At 34.7% G+C, this 16,245-nt stretch overlaps 1 protein-coding gene across 1 annotated transcript in view; it reads right to left on the bottom strand.

Moving 5' to 3' along the window:
• Positions 1–16,245, bottom strand: part of ADGRL3 (adhesion G protein-coupled receptor L3) — a 517,257-nt gene that overhangs the window by 270,467 nt on the left and 230,545 nt on the right. The window contains exon 5 of the mRNA XM_077746215.1: positions 12,881–13,681. Coding sequence (XP_077602341.1) covers positions 12,881–13,681 — 801 coding nt within the window. The remainder of the gene's footprint in view (positions 1–12,880; positions 13,682–16,245) is intronic.

Below are 16,245 nucleotides of genomic sequence, written 5' to 3'. Positions count from 1 at the left end.
AATGATTTTTAATATCATTATACCATGAAAATGACCATTAGTGCTTTTCTCTCATCAAAAAAGTTCACTGAATAATATTGCTTTAAAGGCTAATAATAGTCACTGTTCAAGGAACATACTTAACTAGCCCTTCTTAGGAAATATAAGGATGGGCATAAAGAGGGCCCATCCTTATTTATTGTTGTATAAATAAAACAAATAATATTGACTGTTTCTATTGGACTAATTTACCTGTTTTACTGTCAAAGCTAAAAGAAAAAAAACTTGTCAATTCTGATTAGAATTACTAAACTCTCATTCATATTCAATGTTAGAATAGTTAAGCTATCAAAAAGAAATGACAGACTCAAAATGGAGTTACTTGTGCTAACCCCACATCACCAAACCAAGGTTTAATCCTTGACCTAATTCCAGTTTCATGTTTCTGCGGCGATGTTAGTCTAGAATTTTGTAGTTAGCACCAATAAGGTAATCTGACATGTAGGCCCTCTCTATCTCCCAAAGGAAGATGAGGTAATCTGTTCTTTCTTTAATCCTTCCCCTTCTAGCCTATAAAGCCTTCCATTTTATAGAGCTCCTTAGCACTCCTTTCTACATGGCTTGGTGCCCGATTAATAAATTGTTCAATAAAACCAATTAGATCTTAACATTTTACTTGATTGAATTTTTGTTGTATAACAAAACTTAGTTTTCTTTTTATGTTATTTTTTCCTTTTTCAATGTTTATTCTTATAAACACTTGGTGAAAACTGATGGTTTTAACTGTTTTGAAGTCAAAATCAATAGAAAATACCACTGGACCAAATAATGCAATGAAACATTTCTAAGGACTCTGGAGTGAGAGATCAACCTACTCTGTTATTCCATATTTCTATGTGGGAGTAGATTCAATCTGGGTTACATAGTTTTGTAGGGCTCTGTAACCAAGGAGTATGGGCCAAGTCTCTAGGAATGTCCAATACTTTTAAGAATCACATGTTTTTCTTCTTCTAAAAAAAAAAAGATTAAAAAAAAGAAACTAAAACTAGATGAAGTCTTCTCTCATAGTTTTACTCTCTCAATAAGACTTTGGTATTTTTTTAAATTGTGTCCTAGTCACCAGGGGGTGCTAATGAGTTGAGTATCCTGACACAACTAGAAGACATTCTTACATTTTATCATAGAATTCTAAATAGATTATTGGTATTCTATTCATGGGGATCAATTTTCAGAAATGTATTTCACTATCTGAAAGACTGAACATATTCACTGAATAAATTTGGTAAAATCCAAAAAAAGTTCAAACCTGAATAATTTAGAGCTTAAGTACCACTAAAACTCTAAATTATATGCTTCTTAAAATATATACTACTACTAGTACTGATAAAAGGCTTATCCTTATAAACACTTCTTAAATTTTTTGTAATTTTTTTATTTATTTGTGGGTGTGTGTGTGTGTGTGTGTGTGAGAGAGAGAGAGAGAGAGAGCGCGTAAGCAGGGGAGGGTTGGAGAAAGAGGGAGATACATAATCTGAAGCAGGCTCCAGGCTCTGAGCTGGCTGTCAGCACAGAGCCCGATGTGGGGCTTGAACCCATGAACCAGGAGATCATGACCTGAGCCGAAGTCGGACGCTTAACCGACTGAGCCACCCAGGCACCCCTCATAAATCCTTTTAAAAAGATTTTTATAGAAATTTTCAAATATAAACAAAAGTAGAAAAAAGTATACTGATCTAAATTCCAAATATTTAAGCCTGCTAAAAAAACAAAAACATAAAAATCCTTTAGAAATACATAATGAACATTTCTCATATCATTAAATATTCTTACACCATATAACTTTTTTAGTTTCATTGTTGAGACAGTTTAATAAATGATCAAATAATTATACATATGTTTAATGAGAAAGCAAAAATCAGTATATTCAAGAAGAATATATGCATCGTTTGGGGGCAAAGTTCTCAGAGAAAAAAATTATCTACACAGAAATAACTATGGGACTCTTAATATAGAAGAGTTGCATCGCAGACATTTAAATGACATGAGTTCAAGTAGTTATGTTACACAATTAAAATACTATAAAATTATACTTTGTAACTGTACTTTTTAGTATGTAGAATATACAGCGTATAATATTATATCTGTACTCTACAGGGACATATATTTTAAAGATTCTCTATATTTTATAAACTAGAAAGGAGTTTCAAAAATTATTTGATTCTCCTTAATTTTTACTTTCATACTTTACACGCTGACCCCAATATACAATGCAACTTCCCTAGATGAATATTTTTTTTATTCTTTATGTGATTTTTGTGTTGAAAGTCAACATTTTATGGCCCATCTCTTTTGACTGATTTATCTTTTTCATTAAGTCAGAGAACGAAAACTCTCCTCTTCATTCATATATAAATATTCTTGTTCACTGTTAGGTTTAGACACTTTTCAGCTTCTCATGCTTGCAGAATGAGGTACTTGAACTTGTGTTGCGGTATTTTAAATTCCTAGCTCTGGATCATGTTCAGAAACCTGTTCATCCACTGACATACTCTGCCATGTTCCTGAAAGCTTAAAAAGTATAGTTATACTAAAAGCTACCATGAGAATCCAGAATACATGGCAAGCTAATACATTTGTATTTAGGAAAAAATTCAGTGAAGGTGATATAAAAATAATTTTGAAGTGATTAAATTCTCAAGAATTGTTTAATATATTCAATAGCTGCAATACATGATAGTTACTATGGGTCATGCTTGATTAAAATTCCAAAGTAAAAATTTCCTTTTCTGACAAGAGAGGGCTTCTTTTACTGAACATGCAATGATTTTAAAGAAAGAGGTAAAGGTTGTTGGTGCTCTGGGGAAGTTGTAATCCTGGCTTCTTCGAGTTATTAAAGAGATATGGGGCTATATTATTAGAAAGGGGAAAGGCCACTTGAACATTTTTTCTGACTTATCATTTCATAAGTACCAAGAATTGATTGGATGTATCAAGTTCTTTTTTTTTAATATTTTTTATTTATTTCTAGGAGAGAGAGAGAGAGAGACAGCGTGAGCAGGGGAGGGTCAGAGAGAGAGGGAGTCACAGACTGAAACAGGCTCCAGGCTCTGAGCTGGCAGTCAGCACAGAGCCCGACGTGGGGCTCGAACCCACGAACCGCGAGATCATGACCTAAGCGAAATTCGGACGCTTAACCAACTAAGCCACCCAGGCGCCCCTGATGCATCAAGTTCTAAGGGAGAAGTGATCACACTATCTGGTCAGTGTAGATGGTAGAGGGAATCTGCCATCCACACTGACCAGGGCTTTTAAAGTCTCTGGTGCCAGCCAGACAGTTGTCATATTCATGCCTTTTATTCCAGTTGCTGATTATACACCTGGGCAGCTGCACACAAGCTTCTCTGTCGTCCTTTCCTACCACACCCTTTCACCGAATGAGGGACAGTTTGGTGTAATCCATTTTTAGGCTATTTTATATGGTGCTATAATGAACACCCTTGTACAAGCTTCTCTTCAGATAAGTATGAAAGTTTCTCTAGGGAGGACACCTAGAAATAGATATGCTAGTATACAAAATAAGCCTATCATTTAGGTAAGGGTTTTACCAGATATTGCCAAGATGCTCCCCAAAATGGTTATGACAATTTATATTCCAACCATCAAGGTATAAGCATTCCACATTTTGTCCTTTATTTTTAACCACTTATGGTAATTAAATCAATCTTGGAAAATCGCTTTTTAATGTTTTTACAGGCATGTTCTTTCATCACCTTCCCTTTGAGAAAAGAGAACTCATTTATTTCTTGCCCATTTAAAAAATGCTTTTATGTTTATTTTATTTTTGAGAAAGAGAGAGAGAGAGAGAGCATGAGCAAGGTAGGGGCAGAGAGAGAGAGGGAGACACAGCATATGAACCAGGGTCCAGGCTCTGACCTGTGAGCACAGAGTGCTATGTGGGGCTAGAATTCACGAAATGTGAGATCATGACCTGAGCTAAAGTCAGATAGATGCTTAACTGACTGAGCCAGGAGCCCCTCTAATCCATTTATTTTTAGGAAAAAAAATATATTTATTTCCCTTTTATTTCTCTCTTCCCTATCTTCTTTCTTCCTTCATTTGGCTTTTTCACCATTTTGCCAATCTTGCTCATAGACAGAAAACATAAAAGTTGTGCTAGCCTGATATCAAAATTATAAAAATGGAAATAACAATATGTTAATTGAAATTAAATCTAATAAAGAACCAGTCCCCAAATCTCCATATGGTCCTCCTAATTGTTCAGAATTTCTGCCAGAGTTTTGAATTCTTCTAGTACTCCAATAATCACATCTGTTTCTTCAAGCATTTCCAAGAACTCTCATACATATCCCCCACACCACATCCATCACCATTATATTCCATTTTATTGGAGGCTTGTGTGCATTATACTTTTTCCATTGTAAATACAAAATGTTGCGGCTTCATGATTCAGTCAAATAAACCTGAGCTTCTTTGAAATCTACATTACAGGTTTCTCTGGCCAGGTGACAATGTTTCTGAGGCTTAGTTTCCTCATCTGTACCTCAGATCATTTTCTAAGGGTGAAAGTGTGTGTGTGAAACCTAGCGCAATTTGGTGGGGATGGCGGTACCCTACAGTACCAGTTGCCGTCTGCTTGTCCGTATTCTAACTAAAGGTCGATGTGTCCTTGCTGCCTTACATTTCTACTTCAGCTTAGCTGCTTTACTTATCTTCTAGTACATGTACATTGCCTTCCTGCCTTCTGCCTTGCTCATTTAGCTGTGGTTCCTGTATTCCTTTCAATCACTGACAGATGCTAAAGGACATAGCAGAAAGTCAGACAGACTAAGATTCTAACTGCAACCCTGGACCATGTATGTGATGCTTGTGCTATTGCCCTTCTCTGACCCTCAATCTCTTCATCTGGAAATGAAGATGGTGCCTCCTTTGCATGATTTTTACTCAGGTTAAATTTGATAATTTATGTAAATGGCAATAAAAGAGAACATTCAGTACATAGTAGGCAATACTACTATTTTTTGACAATCCTCTATTTCTTTTCATTTGTTTTCAATATTCTGTAATCTCTGTGTGGATAGGGTCCACACCTGCCCTGTTCATAGTTGTAGCCACAGAGCATAGTACAATGCTTGTCCTCAGCTATACTTAAAGACCTGTTTCCTGAGGGAGGGAGGGAGGGAGGGAAGGAAGGAAAGAAGGAAGGAAGCAAGGAAGGAAGGAAGGAAGGAAAGGCCAATCAATTACTGGGCTGCTGACTTAATCACAATTTTGACCTCCTGCTTCTGCTTTCTATAGCAGGATTCTGTGTATGAATTTCATCTCTGTTTTTTTCCAATTCCACTTTCAAGCTTCCTCTCCACAAACCATTATCATTTATATCTCTTGGTGGGCTTCTCTATAAAATATAAAACTCTAAATATTTTGTTTAATATTTAAATATGCTTGCTATATGGCAATCTTACCATAGATTTTGAAAAGTTTACTGTTTTAAAAATCACAGACTGTTTTATATTTTTATTGAATACAGTGTTTCCAAATAAAGTTCCATTTTCTTTTTTCTTAGAGGAAAAACTTTCTTCACAGACATTTCTTATCTTTTAAAAAATTGCATAAAAGATCAATTTGAGTAATGAAATCAAATAATACCGAACACTTTACTCATGCTTGTATATTTTTGGTAGAATTGTTTTTTCTAACATTATTTCTAAAAATCCGAATTTTAAGGCTAAAATATTTCCATTGCAAGGCACTTTGGAGAGAAAGGACTGGATAATTTTAATTTGTATCTTAATTGAGGTAAGTGGATGCAAAAAGTTTGTCCATTAATTTGTACTACTAAAGANAAAAAAAAAAAAAAAAAAAAAAAAAAAAAAAGGAAATGTTTTCTGCTTATTTTCAGGGAAATCTGACATGTCTCTTCCCAAAATTATACTGCATAGATTTTACCTATCATTTATGTATCTTAAATTATTTGATCATTAATCACTATAATTTGAGAATTTAGCTTTTTGATAGAAAAGTCATTAATAAGGAAATACCTTGGTCCTTAAATTCATACTTTTAACTGTCAACCCTATTCTAAAGCACTCAAAAAAACATTATCTAAAATTTGAAAACAACAACAACAACAACAAACAAACAGAAAGAAATAAAGCAAATGTCAGACTTTGGTCTATAACAAAATCAATTCTCATTTATCCGTGGTACTGTGGACAGAAACAGAGCATTCTGAAGTGGAACCTTTGGATAATCAGAAATCTCATTTTAGTCACTATGGCCAACCCTGAGGAGATGAGCTAATAATGAGCAGCAAAACTATTTCACTTCCACCTGTCTGCCCTCTGGTGGACGTGCTAATGAGCAGTGAAATGGCTACAGAAGGGACAGCTGGCGTGACTGGGAAGCTTATTCGCAAGTAAGTCATCTTTTTATGACTGTGTGTTACATGGAGAAATGATTTTGATTATACTTCTAATAATTCTACATTTATCAGGGAGATCATTCTGCAGGAAAAAATAATAATAAATTAGTATCATTTGTGAATCCTTTTATCCTAGGCATCTTGTCTTCTACATGTCGATTAATGGCTAACACTGGGTTCATCAGCTGTACAAAGGCAAGTCAAGTTTTGCTTTGTCCAGGACTGTGATTCCACATTCAGAGCCTGAGAAGCAAAAGGTGTCATTCTGAAAAGGTTTAACCTTCAATTATGAAGAAGGAAAAATACAAGAAAGGTAAAAACAAACACAAGAGAATTCGGCTGATGTTAAACAGCAGCAGAACAGCTCTTGCACATTTTGCAAGTTTTGGCTGTGCTCCCTAAAAAATCACCAGCAGCAACGCCCTTCAGGCAGCAGCTGTCACTACAGGCAATGAGGCAGCATTGAGAGAAAAAAAAGGGGGGGGGGCTCCTCCACAGACAGGGAAACAGCTGATGCATAAAAATACAGACTGGGATGAAATTAGCAACAAGTAGCTGACTATTTTTTCCTTTTGTAAAGTTCACTCAGTTACTAAGATAGATGTAAATTAAACTTTAGAGACAATGTGGCATCTCAAGTGGAACAGTGAAGTAATCATAACCCAGAGGCTCAGGACAAGTTTGATTTAAGATCACACTACTTTCAGGCTTTATTTTGTGATTAGGGTGCATCATATTTAACTAAACCGTTCAGGAAGCACATTCAGCTACCTATTAAACACGTGACAGTTTCAAAATGCTCAAGATTCTCTACCCAGCACTCACATTACTCAGCTGTCAAAGTAAAGGGCTCAGATATATGATGTGAAAATTACATTTTAACGAGGTGTCATGTGTGTTTAAAGTTCTTATTCATCACTACATAGTCACAGCTTTTACGGGAGACACAAATGCACCTAATTAGCATATTATAAGGACAGAAGGTTCACCTTATCTACATTGTTAAACTGTTATGTGTAGGCTTTTTGTTGCTGTTTTAGATTCTATTACCCTCGGCATATATAAGAATGGATACATTTACATAATCTGAAATGGCTTTCAAGAAAATATGGATTGTGTTAGGGAAGCAGAAGAACAGGCATTAGACAGTAACTACATGTCCTTATTGTTCTGTTGTTCGTGCTGATTGTTTGATGTGTTTCACTAAATCTCAACCAGTAGATATTGAGATGTGTTAGACATGCTACTTTTAGAAAAATTTTGGAAGTAGTCTTCTCTGCCTTGTCTTATTATCAACCTAAATCTACTTCTTCCTCCTTCAGTAGAAAATGCTGGAAACATCTGTATATTTGACAAGGGAAGTTTAGATGTTTGTGGACAGTTTAGAAGCAATGTAAAAAGTGCACAAAAATATCCCACGTTCCACTCCTAGTCATTAATGAATAATGGACTCAGCGTAAGGTGGTTTGGGACAAAGAACTAGAGTTAAACTCAGTCTATATGTCACTAATAATGGCTAAAGGGAAGTGATGCTGCCATCTGATTCCCCCACACTGGCTGTATCAGGATTTAGGTAGTTCTAGAATTATAATGCTAAGTTGAGAATCACTCAAATAACCTGCAAAACAGCTAAGTATTATTTGGAGGGCTTTAATGTCTATCTTACAAAACAACCAACTGAAGGCAGTGATGAATGCATAGTTCATATTGTATTTTATAAGATAGGATAAAGGATTAGTTAAAAATGCATTGAAAACATTTCTAGATCTGATAGCTCTAGATTTGGTTTTCTGCTCAGAAAAGAACAGAGGAAGCACTTTTACATTTACTTTATACTTGGGTGCTAATGCTTATAAGCATTTTGACAGGTGCCCCCAACTGATTCAGCTGTTCTGCAGACAAAATATATTTTGAACAGAACACAATTATTACTCATTTCTGAATATGCCGCAGGTTCCATTTTCTCTGAATCGAAGAAAATCCTGGAACTCCTCAACTGAAAAATTTGAGAATGTGTTCTAAATGTGGAAGTCATTGAACAGTTGCTCACTTTCTTCCCTATTCTAAGACTAGTGACTTTAATTTCTTCTGATTACTTCTGAAGGAAAGTGCATTAGGCCGCTAATGTGCTTTGGCACTTCTCCTTAACACCTGTTCAACTTCCTTTAGGTTACCAAAGCTCAATATAACCTGTATGAAGAAGGGAAGAAGCTGGGTGCAGGTGGTGGGGGTGGGGAATAGTGGGGATGACTCACTAAACTTCTAGATTATAGGAGAGTGTGGCAAATAGTGATGATGACTACCTGAGAGGCATGTGTGTAATCTTTTCTTTCTTAGTCTATTTATTTATTTATTTATTTATTTATTTAGAGAGCATGGGAAGGGCACAGAGAGAGAGAGAGAATCCCAAGTGGGTGCAGAGCCCAAATCAGGGCTCAAACCCACAAACTGTGAGATCATGATCTGGGCCGAAACTAAGAGCCAGACACTTAATTCATTCTTCTATTTCCTAAATCATTCAACAAATCTTGACAGAGTGCCTACTATTTACCAGGCACTCTATAAAGTCCTTTAAACAAAAATGACTGAAGCAATATCAGTGAGATTATTTCAGTGTGAATCAAAATCTCTTTCGTTCCTGAACAAAAGCTTTTTATAAACTGGAAATTCTTTGCATTTGTATGCTCTTTACCATTTGAGGCAGAACTCTATTATTAAAAATTGTTTTACAACACGTGCAAATATAAATTATTACGTGAATAGCAATATCACATAAATACGGACTCATTTTCCACTACATTCATGCTGGAAAACTACAGAAAATGCTGGCAAACTGGCATTCATATAATGTAGAATAAATGATGACAGTTTTGAAAATGTTTTTAGATATAAATGAGAATAAGTTTTAAGCTTTTTAAAAATTTGTCCAGAAGAATAGGCCCATTTAACCACTTTTCAAGGAGAAACTTCACTTAAAATTAATAATGAGCATTGGAAAGACAAGTTTAAAAAATCAAATTAAAATTAATTTAAATGGCTCTTGTTGAAAACAACCTGTTTCACAGATGTACCATTCCCAGGATGGTTTCCTTTGAAAAACAATGCAAATAAATGTCCTGTGGCTGAGCCAGCCTAAGGCAGCACGATTAATGCCATTTTCCTTAATTGTCTTCTTTTGAGTTTACCATTTCAAAATTTGATAAAGGATTCTTGTTAAAAAAGAAAATGCATCTGATTTCATGGTTGAAGAATAGATACAACTTTTTAGAGCCCAAATCTACAGCAATCTTACAGTGAGAACTGCAGATTAGATTTGCATCTGGAGAGTGCCTGGCATATAAGGCACTAAGATCACTTCCATCAGATGAACAAATCTGGAGACACAGCCTCAGGAAACACACTTTCCAAGACCAGTGTCGAAGGAGGGAACATGAATCTGAAGTTGGGCTGCACTTCAATCGCTGAGCAGTTTTTGAGTAATACGAGCTATAGTAACTTAGGTTCCTCATTTAGAAAATGTGGCTAGAAATGACTATTGTAGGGCTGATGTGTGGCTGTTTGATTAAATTTGTTATACTCCCTGCATGTATCATCTCATTAAAACCTAACAATAGGGGCGCCTGGGTGGCTTACTTGGTTAAGCGTCCGACTTTCGCTTAGGTCATGATCTCACGGTTCGTGGGTTCGATCCCTGCGTTGGGCTCTGTGCTGACTGCCAGCTCAGAGCCTGGAGCCTGTTTCAGTCTGTGACTCCCTCTCTCTCTGACCCTCCCCTACTCACGCTGTCTCTCTCTCTGTCTCCTAGAAATAAATAAAACATTAAAAAAAAAACCCTAACAATAATTTTCAGAGGTAGGTGTTATTTTTTCCATTTTACAGTGAGAAAGCCCAGACCAAGAGGTTGAGCAATGTGCCCACAGTAAAGCATCAGAGGCAGTATTCAAACCCATGTCCTTCAGATTCTGAGGCTTTTACAGAGTAGCTTGCAACTAGTGTGTATGTTTCACCCAAGGATTGTAATAGATTAGATACAACAAGAACATATTTGCTCCTTAACTTCTAATATCCAGATCTTTCAATGTATAGAAAAGTGACAGTTAGTAGTAGAGCACAGATACTCCTTTCCATAAAAGCTTCAGAAGTGTGAATTTTCATTGATTAGAACTCAGTTAAATCAGAGCAAAAATAGCCTGCTTCTAACAGATGGCAACACAAATACGCTTCAGATTACAAACTTAGAATTAGCCTTTTTGACCCTAACATATTCATAGTAAGTTGGCTTCGGTACATAAACACATAAGAAGGTCCATAATAAGAATTTACTAAAGGCAATTTCTTCGAAACATGTCAACCTAATTTACTAAAGAAAAACACCCACCTGAAGCTGTCTGTGAGGAATAAGACAAACAGCCTCTATTAATGCTAATTGAAATTCTCATATCCACAGAGACGATGCATAAAACTTACTTCTACACTTATTCTTTCCACCTTTAAACTTCAGTAAGTCCACACCAAAATACTAGCTTTCTAATCTCAGCATTAAGGCATGGAAAGTGGTCATTTTTCTTGTGATTATATTTACAAATTGAATACAGATTAAATCTTACTATTTGCAAATCAGATAAATCTTGATTGTTTTAGACAAAGAGAGAAAACTGAATATCCTGGCATAAATTAGGAATTTGTTTCAAAATTTGTTTTAGGAATTTGCCACTTCAATAACATCCTTATAACAAACCTAAACACTAATATGTTTGGGCAAAATAATTCATATGTTAACTCCCATAAAGAGATGGACACATAACATCAAATGAGATAGTGTACTTTTCCTTATGTCCACAATTACAAAGACTCATCATATATATTTAAATGTCAGAAAAGGCTAAGAACCCCACACAGAGTTTTCACTAACAAGATATAAATTTTAATTTTAAGAATATCACAGCTATGAAAAAAATGTTTCCTCAGAATACTCCAGGTGGTTGATTCTTGTCTAGGTTTTCAACTGAAGGGTATCTCGAATAGAAAAAACTTACCTATACAGTGATGAGCGAGGTACCTGGTCTAGGAGATTTTTTGAGGATTTACTAAGGAGAAGTTGCTTTAGTTGCTATTGCATGTGCAGGCTTCTCTTTCCATAAAAGGAAGTTCAATATAATATCAGCATTGCTGGCCACAGAACAATTGTTGTCACTCTGACTAAGGCCTCTCAGAGATTAGAGAAAAGGTCAACTAATTTCTCAATCTATCAGAATAAGAAGTGGGAAACCATTCATTCATTTGTACATTTATTCAACAAAGAGTTACTGAGGCTTTATTTATATATGCCATATATTATACTAGTGTCTGATAAAGCAGAAATAATAGCCAGATAAAATATATATATATCAATATATATATAGATATATCTATATACATAGATATATATATAAATATATCTATATANGATATGAAACTTAGAATCTACTTATATAAGAAGATATCTTCTTATATATTATATATATTGTATTACATATATTGTATATAATGAACTAAGTTAGGAAGAATGACATGCTAGCAAAAGCATAGTAAAAGCAATGCAGAAAATAAGTAATATTAACATGTAAGCACTGAAAGACAGAATATAACCTATGAATTGCTATATTACTATCAAAATTCAGATACCTGTATCTTAGTTTTCTACTACACTTTGTCATGAAGAACAGCATTAATGCTAGTTAAAATAATTGAATCTCTAAGCTAATTCTTTTCAGTTGTATAAATAAAAATTTGAAATAATAAAGCAATTTACCACTAACATAAAAAGGAAATGGTATGTTCTAGAGAGGAAAAAGACACTTTCAAAGAATTGGAATTAAAGATTATTTCCGGTTTATTCGAAATAGTGTTTTGCATTGTTGTTTCTTATAAAATTGAGGTCTGTTTTTTCCCTCTATTTATCAGTATTAAACATTTTTTCTGTATATGTTGAATTAGGTATACTCAGACATAGCTACACTCAAACTGACGCTGTTCCCAATAGGAGTGGTCATATACAATGCTGTCTGCAAAGTGAATATATTGGCATAGGGCTCCTGAAGCAATATATCAAGGCAGCCCTTGACATTTTTCCAAGTGGAGAGGGCATGTCACAATTAATTAAACAAGATGGCATTCCATTTTAGCAAAGCTTTTGTGTACTTCACTACACAAAGACCTAACCAGCTGATAATAAAAATGCCCTTCAAAGAAGGGTTTAAGATTGGAAACTAGTTGCACAAAGGAGAAAACGTTTCTTATATTTTTTTAATAGCTGAGAGTGATTAATGGCAACATTTTTAAATGAAAAGACAATGAACAATTTGCAGGTACACAGCCAGAAGGAAGACAACAAAGGTAGTCTACACATACATACAATAAACGTCCTGAAAATAAACTATAAATATTTACCCCTCGAGTATCATCAAAAGTCAAACTTACCTGATCTACTATCCAGAGGTCCAAAATCCAAAGAGTATTTCACGACGTGATAGTTATTCCAAACATAAAGAAGGTTGTCTCTGGGGTTGTAATCCACAGCTGCTATGTACTGGTACGAATTGGGAAAGGGTACATCCACCAAACTATCCTTACTTTGGTCAGTGTTGTAAATGTAGTCAATCTTATTCCCTGTGGCCTCATTGTCATCATCCTCATATACAGATTTGACCACATACAGAATCCCGCAAATCATAAATGCATTGGAAGCTGATCTTTTATCATATGCAGTATCCCATGTCCCTTCAATCCGTAGAGTATAAGGGTTCAATTGGCTAATGACAATTTTACCATTGTTTTGTTCTGTTGCATAGATTACCCAGAGCCCATTTTCATCCACTGCCAGGTCTATGTCAGATTTGCCACCCCATCGGTAAGGGGAGGTATCATGGTAGTTGGCATTTGCTATGATAGCCTCTCCACTCTTTATCCTAGTCCGCAAATCAAACTTTACTATGTTCCTGGTGCGTTCTTTGTTGAAAAACAAAGCTCCGTCATACACTACAAATCCTGTGCCATCCACCCTGTGAGGGAGCTTGTAGGTTGTAGTTGGCCTTCCAGCAATGAAGTCATCCTTGGATGAGTACTCAGTCAGGGTATCAGTTCTGTAGGGAGTCCAGGGCATATAATAAATCTTGTCAGAAGCCTGTAGAGGGTCCTTGCACCATGCCCCAGATTGGTGGTCAGATTCAAACAAATGTTCACTCTGGTATACTCCTTTTAGTAGTCCAGGACAAAGAAAAACTGTTGGAAGGGAAAGAGTTAAAATAATAAATATATTAATTTTAATATTCTGTCACATAGTCTTAGTTTTTACCAAATGGACTGTAACTCTAACAAAAGATACCCACCACCACTTAATAATTTCGCTGCATTCTTCTGAGTATACAAACCATCTTACTTATTATTTTGACTTTTGATCAAAATCATTTTGATTTCATTTGCTGAAAAGTGTGGCCTCTCTGGAGTAGTTGTGTTGTCCTTTGAGTTTTACCTTTGTAAGCATGTGATACAACATTTTTGGATATACATATACAGATGTGATGTATGTCTATGTATTCTATAAATACAAATGTTTATATAGAATATCTTTACATATCTTATTTGGAAATTAAATATATGTATATTGTTTTCACTCTGATATCAGCTATTCAATAATTTATCTTTAAGAAACACATATAAATCCAATAGTAAGTAAGTATAATAATAAAGGAAAAGAAAAGCCCTGTAGTACAGGCCACTGAATCTTTTAGCAAAAATAAAACAAAACAAAACTAAACCTCTTAAAGCTTCTATAGCACACACAGAGCATGCAACCCATTCAATTAAAAATGAGTGATGGATGGATACTGGGAGGAAAAAGAGAAAGGAAGAAAAAGAAAGGAAAGAAGGAATAAGGAAAGGAGAAAAGGTGAAAGGTTACAGAGAAGAACCCAAGATCTAGATTTTAATCAGTTAAATGTCCTGTTAAATACAGTAGTATCGGAACTTAAAAACATGTACCTTTTACTGTTACATGAGAACATTAAAAAACAAGATTACTTGCTACAATATTTTGCTGCTCATACTTCAGATTGAAAATGGGCAGGAATTATCTGATTCACTTGAATTTTAGTATGATTCAGTAGCACATTCTGTGAATAGTGGTAAAAAGTCTTGGCTGGCTTGTAATGAAGGGACTATAAAGCAATGTTTCCCAAAGAGTATTCCTTGACACACCTGTTTCAAGTGGCAGAGATGAATATTACACAGAAAGAAAACAGGGACCCTTAGCCATACTTTTAAGAAATATCATATTAAATAGAATTGTGGCAGAGATTCAAATAGCTTTAGTGCATCAGCGAATCTCCAAGGCAGAAGTGAGGGGGGGTGAGTAAATTTCACAAACTAATTTGATCGTGGAGCCCCCCCCTTCTACAGAACCTGTTTAAAATGTAGTGTTCTGATGAACCTGCTATGGGAAACACTGCTCTAATATTGCAAAGAAAACACACTGAAAAATATCATGCAGTCCACTGTTATGTTTGAAATGATTAGAAGTGTATTGGGAAAAGCAATCAAGAAATCATAAGGAATTTGGATGCTGACTCATATTTTAATGATTAAAGTATTATTCTTTTGATATTAGTGATTAGCTCTTCAACAGCAACTATAAGCCTAGATCCAATGGAAAACAATCTAAGATAAAACTCAGCTAGGATGTGCCGGTTGTTAAAAAGGAAAGTACATTATTAAAGTGCCCAAAATTTTACTTTTGTAGAAATGAAAAGTTTGAGGGCAAAGTTGACTACCAAAATCTTCCATAGCAAGGATAGAGGGCCATCATCAATTTATACTCAATAATAAAACTGATGATTAAAAGAATTTCACAGGATTCTAATATGATGGCTACAATTATAATGAATGGATAGGCATTGTGTCACCATTGAATATAATCTTTACATTGGTTAACAATCAGCCCATAGTTACTCAATTAATTTATTATAAGGTATTTCAGAAAACCATCTCCCCGTTTCCCCCAGTAGTTAAAAATTAAAGGAATGGGGAAAACCACACCAGAGCTATGGAAAATTATCTAGTAGAGAAATAAAAACAGATGTAAAGTAATCACTATCCATCACCATCTGCCGGATTTCTAACTACTTGTTTAAAAGTAAAGAGGAAGAAAATGCATGGTTGAAAATTTTACATGATTAAACTGTTTCAGGATAAAAGGATCAAACCAGCACTAGGTCATCACAGCAGATTAAAGTGAAGTTGAGCAGCAGAAGGAGTAAATAAATTTTCATAAAATAGATAAGAATTAATACAAAATTATTTTAACTAAATGTTAAACTGTTAAATCACTTAGCCTATAAATAGTATATAATTTATGAAAGGTATTTAATTACCTTTTTGTTCCACTTCTATTGGAGAGAGAGAAGTACAGAGAGAAAGGAGAAAAGAGAATAGATTAATGGTACGGTATTGGCCAAGCACTTTTTATTCACCTCTTCCAAACTGAAAGTAAATAATTTACTTCATTCATACTTGCTTTTTGAACATAATTTAAAAAAAAAACATTTCCCTAGTAAAATTACTTTTTAAAAATGCAATCATATTATAAACTTAAAAAATATAGTACAGACTTAGAAAACATAAGGCAAAAGTTATTCAAGCTATATTTATTTTTTTGGGGAAAAAACATACAATTCCAAACTGTAGACATAGGAAATACAAGATTCACCATAAGAACACCAATATTTCCCTTTGAAAGTTAGGAAGGTAATTATACACATAAAACTTTCAAATAGTTTGACTAGCCTCTT

The sequence above is a fragment of the Crocuta crocuta genome, unplaced genomic scaffold (assembly GCF_008692635.1).
Source record: "Crocuta crocuta isolate KB4526 unplaced genomic scaffold, BGI_CrCroc_1.0 scaffold566, whole genome shotgun sequence".
Taxonomy (NCBI): domain Eukaryota; kingdom Metazoa; phylum Chordata; class Mammalia; order Carnivora; family Hyaenidae; genus Crocuta; species Crocuta crocuta.
The sequence above is the reverse complement of the archived record's forward strand: the minus strand, read 5'-3'. Positions and strand labels throughout refer to the sequence as shown.